Source organism: Ahaetulla prasina, chromosome 7, assembly GCF_028640845.1.
Source record: "Ahaetulla prasina isolate Xishuangbanna chromosome 7, ASM2864084v1, whole genome shotgun sequence".
NCBI classification, from domain to species: domain Eukaryota; kingdom Metazoa; phylum Chordata; class Lepidosauria; order Squamata; family Colubridae; genus Ahaetulla; species Ahaetulla prasina.
Genome location: NC_080545.1, coordinates 6,953,769 through 6,977,262, shown reverse-complemented (window position 1 = coordinate 6,977,262; position 23,494 = coordinate 6,953,769). Strand labels below are relative to the sequence as shown.

Sequence of the window (23,494 nt, the reverse complement as noted above, 5' to 3'; positions counted from 1 at the left end):
GCTTTTTTCAGTGCCGATCTATGACCATTTTTCACACTTACGACCGTTCGTTGTGGCATTCCCACGATCACGTGATCCAACTTCGGAGGCTTGGCAACTGGCATATACTTATGACGGTTGCATTGTCCTGGGGTTATGTGGTCCCGTCTTGAGACCCTTTGACTAGCAAAATCATGGGGAAAACTGGATTTGCTTAACAACCGTATTACTAACTTAAGATGCGAGGATATCCACTTAACAACTCTAGGAGAAAGGCTGTAGAAAGGTACAAAACTTGCTTAATGACTGCCTTGTTTAGCGACAGAAATTCTGGGCTCAGTTGTCGTAAGTCGAGGTCTCTCTGTATTGTCTCATAGCCACATTAATGTTAAGGACTCTGTTAAATAACAAGATGTAAGTTAATATCAAATTGCACATGAAGACAGAAGATACGTCTTTATTAAACAACTTCAGGACTTTTTCAGCGCAGTGAATATTCTCTCTGAATATTTATTTCTGAGAAACGATCATTAAGTCGACATAGGGCTAGAATGAATCATGGACAAGCCAAGAAAAATTGGCAAACTCTTAATTTAGTGCATCACAGGCAGCTTATTAATTTAAAAAAAAAATCACAATTCGTTTGCTCTAAGACAGGAGTCAGCAACCCGTAGCTCTGGAGCCGCATGTGGCTCTTTCCTCCCTCTGCTGCGGCTGTCTGTTGCTGGTCGGCTCCACAATTGATAGGGCTTTCGGTTAGGACAGGTAGAGGAAAAAGGAGGAGACACTATGGTGGAGAAACAGGACTTCCGGTCAGCTCCAAAATTGAATGGGGAACTTCCGGTTAGGACCTTTGTGGCTCCTGAGTGTTTAAGGTTGCCGACCCCTACTATAAGAATTAATTAGATTTTATCTCTCGAAACTGGGATTGTATTTGTATAAAATGTCTTATAGATGGCCCATGTCACCGGAGAGATTGGCAAAAATGTTCAAAGATAAATCGACTAAATGTTGAAAATGCCGCCAGACATCGGGATCGTATTATCACATGTGGTGGACATGTCCAGAAGCGAGAAATTATTGGGCAAAAATTCAAATTTGGTTAGAGAAAATGATACAGCAACACATTGATCTTAAACCCAATTGATTTTTTTGTTTTGTTTACATTTATATCCCGCCCTTCTCCGAAGACTCAGGGCGGCTTACAGTGTGTAAGGCAATAGTCTCATTCTATTTGTATATTTACAAAGTCAACTTATTGCCCCCCCAACAATCTGGGTCCTCATTTTACCTACCTTATAAAGGATGGAAGGCTGAGTCAACCTTGGACCTGGTGGGACTAGAACCTGCAGTAATTGCAGGCAGCTGTGTTATAATAACAGGCTTCTTACAGCCTGAGCCACCACGGCCCTCTTGCTGGTCAGAGGTTCGCAAGAGGGGATCATGTGACCCTGGGACGCTGCAACTGTCATAAGTACGTGCCAGTTTCCAAGCGTTTGAATTTTGATCATGTGACCAGGGGGATAGCTGCAACGGTCGTAAGTTTGAAAATTGGTCATAGGTCATTGTTTCAGTGTCATGGTAACTTCTAATGGTCACTAAACAAAAGGTTGTAAGTTGAGGACTATCTGTAGTACAACTCTAATGTTGGTGGCTGTTTTATCAGAAGTAAGATATTTTCAGGTAAATACATGTGAATATTAGCAGCTCACTGAATTTGGAGATGGAGAGTGATGCGGTGGCCTAAAGGTGGAGCTCTCTCACAATCAGGAGGCTGTGAGTTCGATCCTAGGTAGAGGCTGATATTTCACTCTCTGGGCACAATGTGAATATATATTGCCTTCCATTGAGGACCTGTATACTGCACGAATCAAGAAGAGGGCCGTGAAAATATTTGCAGATCCCTCGCATCCTGGACATAAACTGTTTCAACTCCTACCCTCAAAACGACGCTATAGAGCACTGCACACCAGAACAACTAGACACAAGAACAGTTTTTTCCCCGAAGGCCATCACTCTGCTAAACAAATAATCCCCTCAACACTGTCAGACTATTTACTGAATCTGCACTACTATTAATAGTTCCCATCACCCATCTCTTTCCACTTATGACTGTATGACTATAACTTGTTGCTGGCAATCCTTATGATTTACATTGATATATTGATCATCAATTGTGTTGTAAATGTTGTACCTTGATGAACGTATCTTTTCTTTTATGTACACTGAGAGCATATGCACCAAGACAAATTCCTTGTGTGTCCAATCACACTTGGCCAATAAAAAAAATTCTATTCTATTCTATTTTCCCAGTGCTGTTTTATTTTAAGTGATGAGCAGAAGAGACAAATTCTAATCTAATCTATCTGCTGGGGGGGGAAAACTCCGCATTGGTAACAGGAAGGGCATCCGGCCAGTAAACACTCAGCCCATTCAGTTGCCCAGATTCCGCCCTGCAAGGGATTATGGAGTCATTAAAAGACGATGATGATGATGACTGAATTTGGAGATGGAGGAATAAAGGATTAATTTTTTTATGCTCTGCATATTTATTACTTGTCAAGAACGATCAATCTACGCTTACAAGTACCTGAAATCCGTGGGATAAATTAGTCATGGTGGAAATGAAGCACCATCAATTTATTTTTATTGAAGTGGCTCAGCAATTAACAAGTTTAATCTACATTTACCACAATTGAGCCCGAAATTTATGTTGCGAAGTAAGATGTTTGTTAAGTGAGTTTGACCCCATGGTACGATTTTTCTTGCCACAGTTGTTAAGTGAATCACCGCCATTTTTAACTCAGTAACCTGGTTGTTAAGTGAATCTGGCTTCCCCACTGAGTTTGCTTGTCAGGAGGATGTAAAAAGGGACACTGCAATCGTCATAAGTATGAATCAGTTGCCAAACATCTGAATTTTGTTTTGGTGACCATGGGCTTGTTACAATGGTTGCACGTGTGAAAAATGGTCACAAGTCAGTTTTTTTTTCAGGGCCTTTCTGACGTCGAGCGGTCGTTAAATGAATTTGAGGCCTACCTGTGGTAAAAAATTCAAAATCCTGTGCACCATTGTACCTCGGTAAACTATTTCTAAAAGCCCTAAAAGAAATGAGATGGAAATGGAGACACATACATACACACATACATATAATTTAACGACCCCATAATCCCAGGGTGGAGTCTGGCCAACTGAATGGAGCTAGCAGAGCGTTTAATGGCCGGATGCCCTTCCTGTCGCCAATGCGGAGCTCCGTTCAGCAGATGTACTTTTCGGAGTATAAGATACACTCCTCCCCCCCCCCCAAAAGAGGGTGGAAATGTTGGTGCGTCTTATATACCAAATACAGCCATTTTTGGCCTCCCGAAACCCCGCCCCGCGCTTCCCGTTTTCACCAAAAACAGGCCCGTTTTTCACAAAAACGGGATGCGCAGAGGGTTTGGGAGGCCTGCGGAGGGCAGGGGAGGGCAAAAACTTTTTTTTTTCTTGTTTACCTCTGAAATCGTGGTGCGTCATTTACTCCGGTGCGTCTTATACTCCGAAAAATATATAGTATTTTCATTGTTGCCCAGAGAGAGAAATACCTGCCTCTACCTAGGATTGAACTCATAGGCTCCTGATTGGGAGGCAACAGCTCCACCCCACCTCCCTCCCTCCCTCCATACATACATACATACATACATACATATATTTATTTCCTCGTGTGTCCAATCACATTTGGCCAATAATTTCTATTCTATGTGAACAACTTTAAGCCACGAGGAAATGGATAAAAATTTTGAGCTTTACCCCTCTGGAAATACCTGGGGATGACCATTATCTTTCCAATTCCTTTTTTTCTTTTTTAAATCTCCAAATCTGGTGTATAGCTCTGGAATTTCATAGTGTTCGCCCTGTCAAATATTAACCAGCTATTACCTTGGTTACCCTTTCCCTCCTCAATCAGGTGAGCTTGGCTTGAGGTTGCAGACTTCTGATTCTCAAAACATCATGCTAAGCCTTGCTTTGTTTGCTGAACCAACCCTGATAAAAACAGCTTTCATCACCCCGTTCAAAGTTAATCGCACGTAAATTGCCAATCAAAAGTCAGGTCTTGTTGATCGTTTCTTTCACGGATTACAATTTAATTTCCATTTTGTTTATGTGACAGTCTAGTAGCTGAAGAAAGCTGGGTTAACTAGGTTGCGATTACAGCTAGTCCTCGAGTTACGATGGTTCATTTAGCGACCGTTCAAAGTTGCAACAGCCCTGGGGAAAAAAGTGACTTAGGACCATTTTTCACACTTACGACCGTTGCAGCCTCCCCATGGTCACCGTGATTTACATTCGGATGCTTGACAACCGACTCATATTTATGACGGTTGTAGCGTCCTGGGGTCATGCGATCCCCTTTTGCGACCTTCCGACAAGCAAAATGAATGGGGAAGGCCAGATTCACTTAATGACCGTGTTACTAATTTAAGAAATGCAGCGGTCCACTTAACAAATGCGGTGAGAAAAATTGTAAAACGGGGCAAAATTCCAATTTCTCACTTAACCACATCAATTTTGGGCTCAGTTTGCCATCGTAAGTTAAGGACTACCTGTAGTAATAAGAAGTGGGAATTGCCTAGGCCCCCGGTACCCAAAGGTAATTAATATTGTCATTCGGCAACTCAGAATATAAGTACAGAAATAATATAAAACATTAATACATATTTTTTGTCTTTTGGAATATGAAAGACTGGTATTTCCTTAGAGAATATATATATTTCTTGCCAGTAGAAAAAAAAGAACCACGCTAATTAATCTTTAAAAGTTCAGTATTAAGCAGTCAGATTTATTGTCATCCATCAGAGGGCGCTAAGGAGCTTAGCTAACAGCTTAAGCATCATAAATAAATAGACAGATCAACTGTACTGTTTTAAGTTCAAATTTAAAATAACACTAAAAAGCAGTAAGAAAAAAAAACACATTTTCATGAGAGATGGCGGATTAGTAAACTAATAATTCTTTATTTTTCTCCCTAATGTTCTGGTTAAAATTTAGTTTGAATTTTGTTTCATTAAAAGTGACTTAAATGCTCTAAAAAAAAAAAATCAGGACTGCCATATAGTCAGATTCATGAAACTGACCTAATCAATATGGATAGAGATGGTTGGTAATGCTGAATTTATTTCTTCTGTAATAAGGATAAAGGTAAAGGTAAAGGTTCCCCTCGCACATATATGCTAGTCGTTCCTGACTCTAGGGGGCGGTGCTCATCTCCGTTTCAAAGCCAAAGGAGCCAGCACTGTCTGAAGACGTCTCCATGGTCATGTGGCCGGCATGACTCAACGCCAAAGGCGCACGGAACGCTGTTCCCTTCCCACCAAGGTGGTCCCTATTTTTTATACTTGCATTTTTTACCTGCTTTCGAACTGCTAGGTTGGCAGAAGCTGGGACAAGTCACGGGAGCTCACCCCGTTACACAGCAGCACTAGGGATTCGAACCGCTGAACTGCTGACCTTTCGATCGACAAGCTCAGCATCTTACCCACTAAGCCACCGTGTCCCTGTAATAAGGATACTTAATTGTATTTATCGGTAGCCTTTTTTCCCTCCAAGGGAGATTAATATACTGCATAATAAAACAACTATATCAACATTTACCTATCTATTGTCTAGCAGAATAGCCCCCCCTCCCCCGATTAAATTCATTAAGCTTACTCATCTATACAGTAGATTTTTTAAAAAAAGAAAGAAAGAAAAGAATATTTCACTTGCAAATAAAACGTTATCAGGCCTTGCCAGACCAAAGACAAATCATTTTGGATTGAAGGTGTGCATAAATTAATGTCAATTTTACACTCCAGTTTCTGAATGGACCGACATCTGGTGACAGATAGAGATAGATGGATAGATTGGAGCAGTTGCGTGCAAGCAAGGTTGGTTATGTGCAAGTAGTCCATAATCTACCTATCTATTGTAGGGACTTTAAAGTTAACCTCCTGCCACCGGATTTTAGTTTATAATACTGGTTTCTGCCGCCAGATCCAGAAATAAATTTTAACTCCTGCACAAATGAATTGCTCTCAACCCAGGGTTGCCTAACGAATTTTCGAGTGCATTTTTATATAGTCCGTTTCTGAATACACCTAAAGCATTACAGCACAAAACTTTAAGCGACGGAAAAGATGTCTGGGTTGCCTTAATTATCTTCCCACAAATTATTAGCTCTCTGCAGGAATGATTAAAGTCTTAACCTTGCCTTTGCCTCTTAAATTCTCCTTTGGTAAGAAATGCATTCTCCTTTGGTAAGAAATGCAAGACCAATCTGTGGTTGCTGGGTATTGTTGTGGCCTGTCGGCTGGTGGCCACTCCCGCAGGGCGGTTTTCAGCACTGCTGCATGCGCGAAGGGATCGCACTCCAGAAAATCCAAACTTCCGGGTTCTGGCGTGCATGCGTACCTGTCGTGTCCCACTGCCCCTCCGACGACCGGGTCTAGGAAGTTCGTATCAAACGTGGCAACGAAGCCTCTGCAGCTTGTCAAATTCCTTTGAGGTTTATCAGGGCAGGCAGGAGTCCAAGTTGTGACTTCAGCGATAGAGTCCGATAGCAGCAAACTAGATGAGACTTTGCTTGACTCAAGGTTGGAATGCCAAAAGCAGGTCCTTTATATAGGCTGTGGGGTGTGGCTCCATGACTCAGCATTTATCCAGGCCTGCCCCTCCCTTCCTTCTGCTGGCGTCGCCTCTCAGATCTCTGGAAGCGAGGATCCTCCCACTTTGAAGTCTCTTCAGCTGGATCTGCTGTCAGTAATTCCAGCACGTGGCTGGCTTCCTGTTCACACATTGTAGGAGTGAAGTTTATCGGGCTTATCTGTTCACTCCTGACATCCTGTCCGGGCATGGGGCCAGGGCCAGGGGCTGGAGGCATGACAGGCCGTTCATCTTCATTATCAGACTCGGAGTCTGATAACAGGCCCGGTTGGAGACGGGAGGGGCCCAGCTGAGGAGAGGAGGGAGGACAAGGCACAACAGTACCTGACAATCAGCTGGCGGGCGCTAATGCGCACACCAGTTTTTGCCACTGTTGTGCGTGCGAAGGACAGCTAATCGTTACATGCACATGCGCATGCGCACCAGAAACCCGGAAGACAAACAGGCAAGGCTGTGCGTGCCAGGCGACATGGGCACTTTGGGCACGCGTGCCATAGGTTCACCATCACGGAGTTAGGGTTACGTCTCCTGTAGCACCCTGCTGGCCAGAACGGGGCATGGGGGGGCGTGTGTGCCCCCCACGTCACATTTTCAGCTTCCATGGCCTCCTGCAGCACTCTCTTGGCCAAAAACGGGTGACCTGGAAGCCCCATGAGGCCTGTTTTAGGTGGCAGAGGCACCGTGAGCTGGTCCTTTAATATTTCCAGGCCAGTCCCGCGGGCCAGATTTAAGCACCCCGTGGACCGGCCCCGGCCCGTGTGGGCCTTGATTTGACACTCCTGTTTTAGAGCTTGAACAGAATTGTATAAATTTTGATACTGGAATACAGAATCTTAATGACTGGTCACTTTAGCTGGTCATTTTAGGTCAAACCACATTTGAAAATGCAATTGTAATAGAGGAAATAATTTATATATTTGATATGTAACGTGAATTACATATGCCTCGAAGAAGAATCTCTGGGGGTTTTTTAATAGGTTTTTTAATAAGGGGCTTTTAAAGGGGAGGGATTGTGGTGGGGAGTGACCCGTCGGGAGGTATGTCCAGTCCCAGCGGGCTCACGACACTATTTCACTTGGTCCGAAGACAGGCGGGAGGGATTGTACAGGCGGAGAACATTATTCCATCTGTACGGTGAGTGGGAGGGGCAGATATGGCGGAGGCAGGGGCCGTATCGCTCTTTGGGAGCACGTGTTCGATGTTTAAGCGATCACGTGCTCCGGCCCCAGTCCTCACTCGTTCCCGGATGGTCAAGACCCTCAGAGCTTGGGTCTTAGGCTGATGCTTTGCAATGCCGGTCCGTGGTTAACAAGGCTCCCCTGATTTGTGATCTTATTCAGAGGAGTCCGCGGACCTTATGGGCATTACGGAGACCTGGTTGGGCACAGAAGGGGGTGTACCCCTGGTCGAACTGTGCCCTCCGGGTTTCCGTGCATTCCATCAGCCGAGGACCCAAGGTAGGGGTGGGGGGGTGGCGGTTGTGATTAAAGAAAGTCTGGAGCCGAGGGAGTCCACTGTTCCTCAGATAGCTGGCTGTGAATCCCTCCTTGTGAAGGGGGGCCACGGAATCAGATGGGGCTGTTGATCACGTACCTGGCTCCTTGCTGCGTGACTACAGCCCTACCTGAACTGCTAGAGGTGCTGCTGGCGTGGCGGGGGAGATCCCCAGACTACTGGTCTTGGGGGATTTCAACCTGCCATCTGCCGGCTTGTCGTCGACGGTGGTTCAGGAGTTCCAGGCCTCCATGACGGCCTTGGACCTGATTCAAGTAACTGATGGCCCTACACACATTGGGGGAGGCGCTAGACTTGATTTTTATCTCTGGTCAGTGGGTAAATGATCTGGATTTAGGAGATTTAGTGAAAGAACCGGTGTCATGGTCAGATCATTTTCTTCTTCGCCTAGACTTTCAGACCGCGCTCACCACCGCGGGAGGCGGAGCCAATGCGTTGGTTCCGTCCCAGGCGCCTGATGGACCGGAGAGGTTCCTGGCGGAGCTTGGGCGCTTCCTGAGGATCTTACCACGGCACGACTGAAGAACTGGTTGCGGCCTGGGAGCGGGCTGCGGCTGGGGCTTTGGACCGTGTCGTGCCTGACCTCTGACCCGGCGTAGATCTCAATTGGCTCCCTGGTTTTCCGAGGCTGAGAGAGATGAAACGCCGGAGAAAGGCGCCTAGAGAGTGTTTGGAGGTCTAGCTGTTCCGAGGCTGATCGGACACTAGTGAGGTCCTTTACTAGGACCTACCTAGTGGCAATGAGGAGGCGGTTGCCCCCACGCTTCCACCCTCATTGCATCGGCAGATAACCGCCCGGCCGCCCTGTTTGGTGACCCGTTCCTCCTCCATCAAGAGGGACGGGATGACCTGCAGGGACGAGCTGAGGAGTTTAACGGTTATCTATACGATAAAATCGTTCAACCGGGATAGTTTGGACCAAGATTGCGATGATCCAGCCGGGCGACAGAGGCGCGTCTTGTTGAGGTTATTTGGGATGAGTTTGATTCTGTGGCTCCGAGGACATGGACAGGTTGCTGGGAGGTTACATGCAACTACATGTTTACTGGACCCGTGCCCTTCCTGGTTAGTGCTGGCTGCTCAGGAAGTGACACGAGGCTGGCTCAGGGATTATAAATGCTTCTTTGATGGAAGGGTTTTCCCGCGCCTTGAAGGAGGCGGTGGTGAGACCTCTCCTCAAGAAGCCTTCCTGGACCCAGCTATTTTGAGTAATTATCGTCCAGTCTCCAACCTTCGCTTTGTGGCGAAGGTTGTTGAAATGGTTGCATGGCAGCTCCCCGGCACCTGGAGGAAACTGTCTATCTGGACCCGTTCCAGTCCGGCTTCCGACCGGTTATAGCACGGAGGCGGCTTTGGTCGCGTTGGTGGATGACCTCTGGAGGGCCAGGGACAGGTTGCTCCTCTGCCTTGGTCCTATTAGATCTCTCAGCGGCTTTCGATACCATCGACCATGGTATCCTGCTGCGCGGTTGGAGGGATTGGGAGTGGGGGCACCGTTTATCGGTGGTTCTCCTCCTATCTCTCTGACGATGCATGAGCAGTGTTGACAGGGGCAGAGGTCGTCCTCGAGGCGCCTCACTTGTGGGGTGCCTCAGGGGTCGATTCTCTCGCCCACCCTGTTCAACATCTATATGAACCGCTGGGTGAGGTCATCAGTGGTTTCGGGGTGAGTTATCATCTGTACGCTGATGATACTCAGCTGTACTTTTCCACCCCGGACCACCCCAACGAAGCGGTCGAAGTGCTGTCCTGGTGCCTGGAAGCTGTACGGGTCTGGATGGGGAGAAACAGACTCAAGCTCAATCCCTCCAAGACGGAGTGGCTGTGGATGCCGGCATCCCGGTACAGTCAGCTGCATCCCCAGCTGACTGTTGAAGCAGTTAGTGGCCCCAAAGGAGGTGGTTCGCAACTTGGGTGTCCTCCTGGACGGACGGCTGTCTTTTGATGAACACCTGGCGGCCGTCGCCAGGAGGGCCTTTTACCAGGTTCGCCTGGTTCGCGTCCCTTCCTTGATCGGGATGCCTTATGCACGGTCACTCATGCTCTGGTTACGTCTAGGCTGGATTATTGCAGTGCTCTCTACATGGGGCTGCCCTTGTGGTGCACCGGAGGCTGCAGTTAGTCAGAATGCGGCTGCGATGTAATGGGAGCCGCTCGTGGCTCCCACGTGACATCGCTGCTCCGTAGCTTGCACTGGCTTCCTGTGGTCTTTCGGGTGCGCTTCAAGATTTTGGTAACTATCTTTAAAGCGCTCCATGGCTTAGGACCCGGGTACTTACGAGACCGCCTGCTGTTACCTTTGCCTCCCACCGACCCGTACGCTCGCACAGAGGGTCTCCTCAGGGTGCCGTCCGCCAAACAGTGTCGGCTGGCGGCCCCAGGAGTAGGGCCTTCTCTGTGGGGCAGTGACGCTCTGGAATGAACTTCCCCGGTTTGCGTCAAGTGCCCGATCTTCGGACCTTCCGTCGTGAGCTCAAAACATATTTATTCATTAAAGCGGGACTGGCATAATTAGTGATGTATTTTAATTGGGGTTTTAATATTTTTTAACTTTTTAATTTAAATTTTAATAATCGGCCTTTAAAATTTGCTCTTTTTAATTGTTGTTTTAAACTGTATATATCTTTGTTTTTACTTTGGCTGTACACCGCCCTGAGTCCTTCGGGAGAAGGGCGGTATAAAAATTTAATAAAATAAATAAATAAATAAATAAAATAAATAATAAAATAATTTATACAAAGTTAAGGAAATTGTAGTATCTGTAAGGTAAATTTTGATGACAGTGTTTAAAACCAGAGACGTCAAACCATGTCCATTGTTTTTAATTTGAGTTGCTAATAGAAAACTTTATAAAAAAGAAGAAAAAAAAAGAAAATGCAATTAGTTGTAGATGAAAATAATTTTAACTATAGTTTTGAGGGTTTTTTTGGGACTGAAAAACAGCTGGAAGATGTTTGTTACGATTCACTCCTTTTCAAATATAGATTTGTCTCAGCCTACTAAATCTTCAAAAAAATGTATTTTATGTGCAAAGATTTCAGCGAGCAGGAGTAAGATAGTTTTCTATCTTTATATGCTATTTTTTTTTTTTAAAGGACGTTCTCCCACAAGACGTGCTTATTTGTGGTTTTTCGATCTCTCCGCTTCATGATGTTGTGGAATATAAATATATTCTGTCGAAGCTGAGTTATAAAGTGACACGTGTCATTGACGGGCTAAATTGTACTGTTGCCTTACCGGTCTTGGAAAGGATTGGTTGCCATGGCAGCAAATAGTATGTCTACTATCCCCCTGAACACAGTTATGTTTATAAGTGTATACATTTGTGTGTATGTGTGTGTGTGTGTATTTGTCTAAAGGTTGCTGTTAGGGCAGATAATACAGCTGGTTTTTTTTACCCCCCACCATAGTCATTAAAATTGCAAATAAACTATAAACACCATGTTTTATTTTATTGCTAGTTCTGAGATCTTCTCCAGTGATAGGAACAAGCACTGATTTTCTAAGGATTAAAGTTTATTTTCACATATATGACTTACCGAGGGCGATAAACTATATGTGCCGATTTATACCAATAAAATATTTGATTGTTGGCAGCGTAGCGGTAAAAATAATGGACAGAGAAATCTACTTTTAAAAAGCAAGTCTAATGTTAGTTTCAGTTTAACCTGGAAACTGTTTATTTATATCTAAGATTTGGGTACTCTTAAAATAAGGGCTCTAAGCTCCTTAATGATTAGTGTTTGTTTTCATTTTATGGACATCTTAGCTAAGGTAAAATTTGATTTTAATAGCATTAAACCTGACAGTTTTGAAAGGGCTGAAGGGTTAAAGTCTCATGAACATATCACTACGCTTGTTCTAATTCAAGTTTATTTATTTACTTAGCTGCCTTTCTTTCAGGCGTCTCTAGCATACAATAAAACAAATAAAAATGTAAAAAGCAAAACAAAAATAAAAACACATAGCAACTGGGCATAATACCCTGACTTTATTGTTAAGGAAGCTAACATACTAAATCTTCCTTCCTCCTCATTTTCGTACAACAACAACCCTGTGAGGTGGGTTGGGCTGAGGGAGAAGGACTGGTCCAGAGTCACCCAGCAGGCGGGAGTAGAACTTTCCATCTCCTGGTGATTGGTTCAGAGTCATCCAACTGGTTTTCATGCCTAAAGCGGGATTAGAACTCTCCGTCACTTGGTGATTGGCTCAGAGTCATCCAACTGGCTTTCTTGCGTAAGGCGGGATTAGAACTCTCCATCGCTTGGTGATTGGCTCAGAGTCATCCAACTGGCTTTCTTGCGTAAGGCGGGATTAGAACTCTCCGTCGCTTGCTGATTGGCTCAGAGTCATCCAACTGGCTTTCTTACGTAAGGTGGGATTAGAACTCAGTTGCTTGGTGATTGGCTCAGAGTCATTTGATGGCTAAGGCAGGACTTGAACTCGCAGTCTCCTGCTTTCTAGCCTGGTGCTTTAACCGCTAGACCAAACTGGCTCTGTTGTAAATATTATAACACTTAATGATTATCTACATATTCTGACGATAAATGCATCCTCTGTAGTTAATGTAGCCTAACTAGCTAATTACTTGATGCTTGGACAGGTGTCAGTCACACACATTTTTAATGTTGTCCATTTAATTCAGAGTTGGCAGTGAGGAACTGAGAGATCTTGTTTTTTCTTTCCTCCTCCTCTTCCTCCTCCTATTCTATTCCTCTTCCTCTTCCTTATTCTATTCGATTCGATTCCTCCTCCTCCTCCTTCTTCTGCAGTTTAGCATACTCAAAATTGGTTTTTCATCATCAAAAGAAGATTGAAATTGTATATGATTCAAAACGTGAAATGTTTACCTTCCCAGGCAGAAATGAATATTTAGAGCTGTGAGTACCAGGTTGAAATTAACAGGCGTGGAATTTTAATGCTTTTCTAAAGTATGTCCTCGACTTACGACCGCAATTGAGCCCAACATTTCTGTTGTGAAGGAGACGTCTGTTAAGTGAGTTTTGCCCCATTTGATGGCTTATCTTATCATATTTAAGTGAATCACTGCAGCTGATCAGTGAGTAACCTGGTTGTTAAGTGAATCTGGCTTCCCCATTCACTTTGCTTGTCAGAAGGTCGCGAAAGGGGATCACATGATCTTGGGACACAGCAAGGGTCATAAATATGAACCCGTTGCGGAAGCGTTTGACTGCTGATCCCATCATCCTGGGGATGTTGCAAAGGTGGTAACTGTGAAAAACAGTCATAAGTCACATTTTCCAGTGCTGTTGCAACTTTGAACGGCCACTAAATGTACTGTTGTAAGTCGAGGACTACCTGTATTATCGTTTCTACATGCCTTCCCAACGTCCTGCAATCATGCCAAGGTTCTTAGGCGACCTTACGTGCCTGTGATTTAAAATGTTGAACTTATTGTATTTTTCGGAATGTAAGATGCACTCCCCCCCAAAAAAAGTGGGTGGAAATGTCTGGGCGTCTTATACAGCGAATGTTGCTGAAGCCCCGCCCACCCACCGGCCCCCACCCTTCAGCCGTTTTTGGCCTCAGCGCATCACGTTTTCGGCCTCCGTGCATCACGTTTTTGGCCTCCGCACGCCCCATTTTAGACCTGTTCCAGGCTGCGGGGATCACCACAGCGCATTGCCGCCTCCATGCATCGTGTTTTTGACCGGTTCCAGGCACCGGGAATTGGAAGGTGATCCCCCCGCTGCCTGGAACGGGCCAAAAACGTGACGCGCAGAGGCAGCGATTAGCGGTGTTGTGCTGTGGCGATCCTGACAGCCTGGAATGGATCTAAAATGGAGTGCGTGGAGGCCAGAAATGTGACATGTGAGGTGGCAATGGGCTGTGGTGATCCCCACAGCCTGGAACAGCTATTGGCGGTATTCTGAGAGGCCAATCCAACCGCCAATCAGCTGCTCGTGCTGAAGCTGTCACCAGGCTGTTTGCTGCAAGGTCGCTAGCCGGATGAATACCGATGGATGCTGGTGGGCAGAGGCGGACTTTTTTTCCCCCCTTGTTTTCCTCCCCAAAAACTAATGTGCGTCTTAAACTCCGGACCGTCTTATACTCTGAAAAATATGGTAAATTTCATAGTAATGTTGATAAATTAAATCACTGATAACAATTTTAATGATTACGGTTTATCTCTTGCAGGCATTGCTTCCATGACGGTCCCTGTCTACATTGCAGAAGTGGCCCCACCTCACCTGCGAGGCCGTTTAGTGACTATAAATACACTTTTCATCACAGGTGGGCAGTTCTTTGCCAGTGTTGTAGACGGCGCCTTCAGCTACCTTCCCAAGGGCGGATGGAGGTTGGTATGAATTCTATTTTATTTTAATTATTATTTTAAAATGTAATCACAACCCCTCCTTTTCGCTGTCACACTCCTGAAATAAATTTTGTTTACAGCACCTGTATGTCGTAAAATGGGGCAAAATTCATTTAACAACTGCCTCGCATAACCACAGAAGTTTTGGGCTCGGTTGTGGTTGTCAGTTGAGATCTACCATTTATTTATTTATTTATTTATTTATTTATTTATTTATTTATTTATTTATTTATTTATTTATTTATTTATTTATTCATTCATTCATTCATTCATTCATTCATTCATTCATTCATTCATTTAGTCACAACATTATATATAAGCACATATAATAAAGAAAACAATAGGACAGGAATGGTAGGCACTTTTGTGCACTTATGCCTGCCCCTTATAGTCCTCTTAGGAATGGGGTGAGGTCAATGGTAGACAGTTTTTGGTTAAAGCTTTTGGGAGTTTGAGAAGAGACCACAGAGTCAGGTAGTGTGTTCCAAGTGTTAACAACTCTGTTACAGAAGTCATATTTTCTGCAATCAAGATTGAAGCGGTTAACATTAAGTTTGAATCTATTGTTTGCTCTTGTATTATTGCAATTGAAGCTGAAGTAGTCTTTAACAGGAAGGACATTGCAATAGATGATTCTGTGTGTTAAACACAGGTCATATCTGAGTCGGCGGAGTTCTAAGTTTTCTAATCCCAGGATTTCAAGTCTGGTGGTATAAGGTATTTTGTTGTTTACAGAGGAGCGGAGGACCCTTCTTGTAAAATATTTCTGGACTCGTTCAATTGTATTAATGTCAGAGATGTGGTATGGGTTCCAGACAGGTGAGCTGTATTCAAGAATGGGTCTTGCAAATGTTTTGTATGCTCTGGTTAGTAGTGTAGTGTTTTTGGAAAAGAAGCTACGCAAAATTAGGTTTACAACTCTTAGAGCCTTTTTTGCTATGTAGTTGCAATGGGCTATGGCACTTAGAACATTTGATATGAAAATTCCAAGGTCTTTGACAGGGTGGGGGTCATCAGTAAGGTAATGTCCATCAAGCTTGTACTTAGTGTTTGGGTTCTTTTTTCCAATATGTAAGACTGAGCATTTGCTGGTTGATATTTGAAGTTGCCAAGTTTTAGACCAATCGGATACAAAGTCAAGGTCTCTTTGAAGGGTAGTAGTATTGTTGGTGGTGTTAAATAGTTTAACATCGTCAGCAAAGAGAACCATGTTTTCCCAAAAATAAGACCGGGTCTTATATTAATGTTTGCTCCAAAAAGACGCATTAGGGCAGATTCTCTGGTTTTTTTAGGTCTTATTTTTGGGTGAATATGGTACTAAATGCACCCATCTGGCTGACAAGCTTAAGTGGGGCTTGTTTTGGGGGTAGGGCTTATAACATGAGCATCCTGAAAAATCATGCTAGGACTTATTTTCCGGTTGGGTCCTATTTTCAGGGAAACAGGGTACCCATAGGGCCGTGATGGCGAACCTATGGCACGCGTGTCACAGGTGGCATGCGGAGCCATATCTGTGGGCACACGAGCATTGCCCTAGCTCAGCTCCAGCACATATGCGTTCACCGCCCAGCTGATTTTTGGGCCTTCTGGGCCACCGGAAGTTGGGAAACGGGCTGTTTCCGGCCTCTGGAGGGCCTCCGGGGGGCTGGGGAAGGCCCTTTTCACCCTCCCCAGGCTCCTAGAAAGCCTCTGGAGCCTGGGGAGACCGTAAAACAGGCCTACCGGGCCCACCATGCCATCGCGTGCTAAAAGCGGGGGGGGTGATTCATGACCGCATGCGCGGGGGGTGGGGCGCATTGAATTATGGGTGTGGGCATGTGCATGCGTGATCTCCCCGCACTCCCCCCATTTTTGGCATATGATGGCAAAAAAGTTAGCCATCACTGCCATAGGGACTCCCTTGAAAAAATATCCAAAACCTTAAACTTTTGCTGTTCCTCTAGGACAGGGGTATTAAACTCAATTTCATTGAGGGCCACATCAGAGCTGTGGTTGAGTTCGGGGGAACCGGGGGGGGCATGGCCGACCGGGCAGGTGTGGACAACTGGGTGGCCGTGGCCAGTTTGACGCCACTGCCCAAACTGCTGATATATTTCCTCTTTGCATTGGGTAGACCAGGACGGCCCTGTTGTGACCCAGGCCCAAGTAGATAGTAAGAAACTCAGTCCGTGGGGAAAAAAAAAACTTTATTTGAACAGCTGAGAATTACTTCATCCCCAACTTCGTTCAAGTCAAATTAAAACAAATGCCTCCCAACACAAATTCCTCAGTTATCTCACAAACCTTAGTCCAATTAGGCAAACTGCCAAAGGCCTTTCTTGGCAAACGTTCAGAAGTCACAAAAACTAAAGGCAAGACGTAGACAAAGCAGAAGACGAAGCTATCAACTTCTTTGTTTTTCGGCAAAGCCCAAACACTGTTACTGGTTTGTTTTAAGCCTTATGGAAGGGGCCAGTCATCTCTTGGCCTTACTCCTGAGTTGTCCTCTCTGCTTGAGCTGTTCTTGCCTTCTGGCAGCTCTTCTCATGTGTGCATTAGGAACAGGCTCCTCCTGTTCCTCTGCCTCACTACTATCAGTCTCTGGAGGCTCTGGAGTCCACACCTCGCTTCCCGATGGCCCTGGCCCCACTTCAGCCTCATCGCTATCCGGCTCCATTGCCAGCTCTGTAAGCTGCTGATGGACCACAACAGGCCCCGCGGGCCAGATCTGACAACATCGCGGGCCGAATCTGGCTCACGGGCCTTGAGTTTGACACCCCTGTTCTAGGAAGAGACCGTTAATAAGCCCCTATGAAAAAAACATCTGTAATTTTATGTCTCTCCCTGCAGGTATATGCTGGGTCTGTCAGCAGTTCCCGCTGTCGTACAATTCGTCGGTTTCCTTTTCCTTCCCGAAAGCCCCCGCTGGCTTATCCAGAAAGGACAGACTCAAAAAGCACGGCGAATTCTCTCACGGATGCGGGGCAATCAAACAATAGACGACGAATACGACAGCATCAAGAATAACATTGACGAGGAAGAAAAAGAAGTTGGGGCAGGTAGGCTCGAATTTTTCTCGTCCTTTTGCGTACGGTTAGCCACAGGCCGCGACTTAACTACAACAGAATTTTAATAAGTTGCTTTGGCACCGCCGTTTTAAGTGGAATTGCACCTGCTTGATTTGCCTGTAAAAAACGGTTGTTTTCTTAAATGTCTGTGAAGATTCTCAGTCATGCGGGTCACGGTTGTCCCAAATGTGCTTGCTTTTTTTTTTTTTTTTTCAAGAATTAACTGAAGTTTCTGGTTTATCTTTGAAGACGTTTTGCTCAGTGGTGAAATGTAAAATTTGTTACTACTGGTTCTGTGGGTGTGACTGGGTGGGCATGGCCAACTTTTTTTTTTAACTTTTAAAAGCATTTTTTTCTACAACCTCTTTGGCCGAAGAGGTTGTTAAAAAATGCTTTTAAAAGGCTCTGACGATCCCAGCTGAGTTGCGCGATCATCAGAGGCTTTTTTTTTTAACTTTTAAAAGCATTTTTTCTACAACCTCTTCGGCCGAAGAGGTTGTTAAAAAATGCTTTTAAAAGGCTCTGACGATCCCAGCTGAGTTGCGCGATCATCAGAGGCTTTTTTTTTTAACTTTGAAAAGCATTTTTTCTGCCGAAGGCTCTGACGATCAGGCAACTCAGCTGGGATCGTCAGAGCCTTTTAAAAGCATTTTTTTTAATAACCTCTTTGAGGTTGTAGAAAAAAATGCTTTTAAAAGGCTCTGACGATCCCAGCTGAGCCACGTGATCATCAGAGCCTCTTTTTTTTACTTTGAAAAGCATTTTTTCAGCCGAAGAAAAAATGCTTTTAAAAGTTAAAAAAAAAAACAACCTCTGATGATCGCGCGGCTCAGCTGGGCATGTGGGGGAGGCAGGGATTTTTGATACCAGTTCTCCGAACCACCTGCCACCATCGCTACCGGATCGGGCTACCTGGTCCGAACCAGGAGCATTTCACCCCGGTTTCACTTCTCATCCAAGAAGCTTCTTCAACTCTATCTGGAAGCCATCTTTTGCATTGGATCTTCAGGCCTGCCACTCTGCCTGGATGGTGGGGAACGGAAGGATTTATACTCCTTTTGGACAGCTGGTCATTTGCATCCTTTTAAGAGGGTCATTGAGGCTACTTGGAGGTTTGTCTGTGTCCTCAGGGTGCAAATGGGTGTGGAGCCATCTTGGAACTGCTGAAAGGACCAGTGTTGTAGATTGGAGATAGATGATGTTGTATCCTTCCCCCTCTGTTGAGAGTGGGCTGTTCAATTTGGACACAGATGGCCTCTTCGACCCTTTTTTCAAACCAAAAGAATGCAAATGACCTGTTTGTCATTTAGAAATGTAAATTATTTCTAAAGCTGTGCATCTTTCATAATCTTTGAAAAGGCTAACGAAGACTTAAATATTTTAGATTCAGCCAGCCAGGCAGCCACATTGTTTATTTAAAATTAGGATTCACTGGATGTCCATATTCATGCAAATTATGTAAGTTGTTAGCATCCATGCTCACCTTTTTCTCAATAATCAAATCGTTGTTCTTGTTTGCAGAGTTCTTTCCTCTGTAAGACAGCTTAAGAAGTGCATAAATCTTAGAACAGCTGCAGAGTTGACAGTACACAGATGAGGAGTAATGTCTGAGTAGCAGCAGAGCATTCTTTAGGAATTCGAAATTCTCAAAGCTCTGTGTACTTTTGCTTGCAATTTATGTCTGCCGGTGAACATTAAATTACCCGCGACATAAATCTGTGTGATAGCATTTGCCGCTTTGCAATTCACCTTGGAAAAACTTCTTTTCGTAAAGATGTAGCTTGTAAATTAGAGGCTGTATATTTTGAGATCAGTTATTAGTGAATAATTAGATAATGTTCATATATTCAAATATTTGTGGAGAGTCTCAGTTATCCAGGTCACGGTTATCCCAAAGGTGTTTTTGTCAAAAGGCTACTGGATTATTTAAATCTGAGGAGCCTTCAGAATCTTTTTATAATCTCTAGCTATAAAGTTACCCGTTTAATACCACACTTAAAAAACAACAACAACTTATAAAGCACATATGAGATTCTCAATCTTCCAGGTCATGGTTGTCCCAAAATTGTTTTTTCAAATGGCAACTGGACTTCCTTTGTTTTTCCTTGAAGAGGTTTCACTTCTCACTGAAGAAGCTTCTTCAGTTCTATGAGAAGTTCTATCAGAACTGAAGAAGCTTCTTGGATGAGAAGCGAAACCTCTTCAAGGTAAAAACAAAAAGCCAGTTGCCTTTTGAAAAAAAGCAGTCGGGGTTCAAAAGGACTTTGATGTGCTAGCAAAACAAATTCATAATACATCGTTTTACAGCTTCCTGGGTAAAATAGTTTTATTCACATTTTGCTTCAAAGGTGCTATGGCTTCCTCGTATTTATCTTCCGTTGCTATGACAACAGGATTCCGTTTTCCCCACTGGCCTTAACATTTGTAACATGAAAAGAAGTAAGAAAATATTGATATCTAAGTACAGTCTTGGAAAAAGGACAGCTAATTAAAATAGTAAAAATGACCATTCCCCCCCCCCCCCGGATATATTTCTGCTTCAAAGATTTTTAAAAAGTGCCCCTAATTTGTAATATACCATAAGCAGATATTTTGAACTTTCATTAGAAAAAGAAATTCAGTAATGAGCTAAAATATGGCAATATAGTGGTAGGAAATTTTAACACACATAATTATGTTCTGGATAAATTTCCTGACAGGGAGACCAATTAATCAACTCGCCTTCAAAAGCTGTAGATGCATCACTGGAGGGTTTAAAGAAGAGACTGGATATCCCCTTGTCTGAAATGGTATAGGGTTTCCTGCTTGAGCAAGGGGATTGGACTAGAAGACCTTTAAGGTCCCCTCCAACTCTGTTATTCTATATTCTGTACTTTATATATAAAACCATGCAGGCTTAGGAGTTGGAAACTGAAGCTTCATCAAGTGATGTCTTTGATTGACTTGTGAATGCAGCAGGAATTATCAGAATCTGCTGGTTTTTATATGCAACTAGCTGATAACCCGGCATTGCCCGGGTATTTCTTTATCCCAATCCTGAAATTGCTTGAGGTGTTCCAGAGTTATGCTGGAATACACACACACACACACACACACACACACACCCCTAGGGGTGTCTTACCCCCCCCCACCCCAACCCCAAGTATTTGTTTCCAGAGGGTAAATCATCTGTGTACCAAGTTTGGTTGAAATTGCTCAAGGCATTCCAGAGTTATGCTGGAACATACATACATACAAAGTCCCTCTCTCTCTCTCTGTCTCTCTCTCTCTCTCCATATATATATATATATATACACACACACACCCCATATACACACACACACACACACACACACACACACACACATATACACATACATGTTTTCTGAGGTTTTCGCGGATGTTTGTATGTAGGTCTTTGGTTATTCGGGTTTTCTCCCGCGTAAAATTGGAAGTGTCTTGGCGACGTTTCGACGAAGTCTTATTCGTCGAAACGTCGAAACACCAGCCTGAAGATGACGAATAAGACTTCGTCAAAACGTCGCCAAGACACTTCCAATTTTACGCGGGAGAAAACCCGAATAACCAAAGACCTACATATATATACATATGTACACACACACACATACACACACAATCTTTCTGTTGAATTAACATAACTTCAGAGATCAAGTCATCAAATGTGGCATTTGTGACTAAGGAACTATGGGGAAATTTCCTGACAGTGAGAACAATTACCGTATATACTCGAGTATAAGCCGACCCGAATATAAGCCGAGGTACCTAATTTTACCACAAAAACTGGGAAAAACTATTGACTCGAGTATAAGCCGAGGGTGGGAAATGAGGCAGCTACTGGTCAATGTAAAAAATAAAGATAGAGCCAAGTAAAATAACATGAATATTTATTTGAACGAAAAACAATAAAAGTGCAAAAGGGGGAAGGAGGATTCCCAGCTTTAGAAAATTTAGAACTACGCCGCCTTTGGTATGACCTGAGCATAGCTCATAAAATTATCTGCTACAATGTACTTCCTATCAATGACTACTTCAGCTTCAACCACAACAATACACGAGAACACAATAGATTCAAACTTAAAAGTGAACCTCTCCAATCTAGATTGCAGAAAATGTGACTTCAGTAACAGAGTTGTTAATGCCTGGAATGTGCTACCTGACTCTGTGGTCTCTTCCCAAAATCCCCAAAGCCTTAACCAAAGACTATCTAGTATTGACCTCACCCCATTCCTAAGAGGTCTGTAAGGCGTGCATAAGAGCACCAGCGTGCCTACCGTCCCTGTCCTAATGTTCCCTTTAGTTGTATTCCTTTTATGTATTCAATTCATGCTTATATTTATATAATTATTTAATATGTATTTGACAAAATAAAATGAATAGAATAGAATAGAATAGAATAGAATAGAATAGAATAGAATAGAATAGAATAGAATAGAATAGAATTTTTATTGGCCAAGTGTGATTGGACACACAAGGAATGAATGAATGAATGAATGAGTGAGTGAATAGAATAGAATAGAATAGAATAGAATAGAATAGAATAGAATAGAATTTTTATTGGCCAAGTGTGATTGGACACACAAGGAATGAATGAATGAATGAATGAGTGAATAGAATAGAATAGAATAGAATAGAATAGAATAGAATAGAATAGAATAGAATTTTTATTGGCTAAGTGTGATTGGACACACAAGGATCTACCACTTCTTTGGATGCCCTTCCCAAATTGAACACTGCAAGCATGAAAATGAGTCCTCCTTTAGCTTCCAAGGGACCAGGGTGCCTCTGAAGGTCAGTGCTCTAAGTACTAAGAACCCAGCACAAATCTAAGCCTGTATGCACACCAACAGTGAAAATACCCTGCACAGTGTCTCTTGGAAGAGAAGGTTAATTTTCATAGGCGTTGGGGTGGCTCTTTTTTTTTTTTGGCAGGGCAATAAGGGTCTCTAATATCATTAAACCCACTTTAGAAGTCTCTGTGTGTGTGTGTGTGTGTGAGAGAGAGAGAGAGAGAGGAGGCTCCGGCTGAGCAAAGCGGCGGGGAGGCAGCGGGGAAGCGGGAAGTAGTCGGAGATCTGCTTGATGGGGCGGATGGGACCTGGGCAGGCGTCGATGGCCATGTGCTCCTGGATGCTGATGGGCGGCTTGTCGCCTGCGGTGGCTCATGCAGGTGGCGCCCGGGGAAGGAGGCGGCTGCGGGGCTGCTGCGGGAGCCGCTGGTGCTGCTGGTGCTGTTGATGCTGCTGCCGCCGCCGTTGCTGCCGCCAGGAGGCCGTCGCCAGCCCGGCCCTGCAGCGCCCGGCGCCCGGCCACGCTGCTGGCTGCTGGAGGAGGCGGAGGGAGGAGGCGGAGGGAGGAGGCGGGCGGCGGGCGGCGGCGGGCGGCGGGCGGCAACGGTGGGCGGTGGAGGTGATGTCACCGGCTCTGCCCAGCCCTGCCCAGGCGAGGCCAGCAAAGGGCAGGCGAAGGCGACCGAGGCGGGGCTCGCAGCCCAGCTGAGCCGCTACGGAGGGAGGAGGCGGGGCGGCTAGGCTCCGGGAAGGCAAAGCAGGCGTTCGTCCACGGGATAGACTGCTGGGATCCACGGGATAGACTGCTGCTGGAGCTGGAGGCTCGAAGGAAGGGAAGGGAGAGGGGTGGTGGAGCTCAAGGTTCTTTAGCCCTAGACACCTGCCCGCTAGAGAAGGGAGGAGATCGGGCCGGCCAGTCTCCGGGAAGGTAGGCAGGCGGATTCTTACCGGGATAGACTGCTGCTGGAGCTGGAGGCTCGAAGGAAGGGAAGGGAGGGTGGCTGAGGACGGGCTCGTTTAAGGCTCTTCCAAAGCAGCCCTGCTGAACCGCTCTGGAGGGAGGAGGCGGGGCCGGCTAGGCTCAGGAAGGCAAAGCAGGAGGCGTTCGTCCACGGGATAGACTGCTGCTGGAGCTGGAGGCCCGAAGG

At 44.9% G+C, this 23,494-nt stretch overlaps 1 protein-coding gene across 1 annotated transcript in view; it reads left to right on the top strand.

The window, feature by feature from the left end:
- Positions 1 to 23,494, top strand: part of SLC2A13 (solute carrier family 2 member 13) — a 94,006-nt gene that overhangs the window by 10,595 nt on the left and 59,917 nt on the right. Inside the window, exons 2-3 of the mRNA XM_058189536.1 lie at positions 14,335 to 14,494; positions 17,342 to 17,550. Coding sequence (XP_058045519.1) covers positions 14,335 to 14,494; positions 17,342 to 17,550 — 369 coding nt within the window. The remainder of the gene's footprint in view (positions 1 to 14,334; positions 14,495 to 17,341; positions 17,551 to 23,494) is intronic.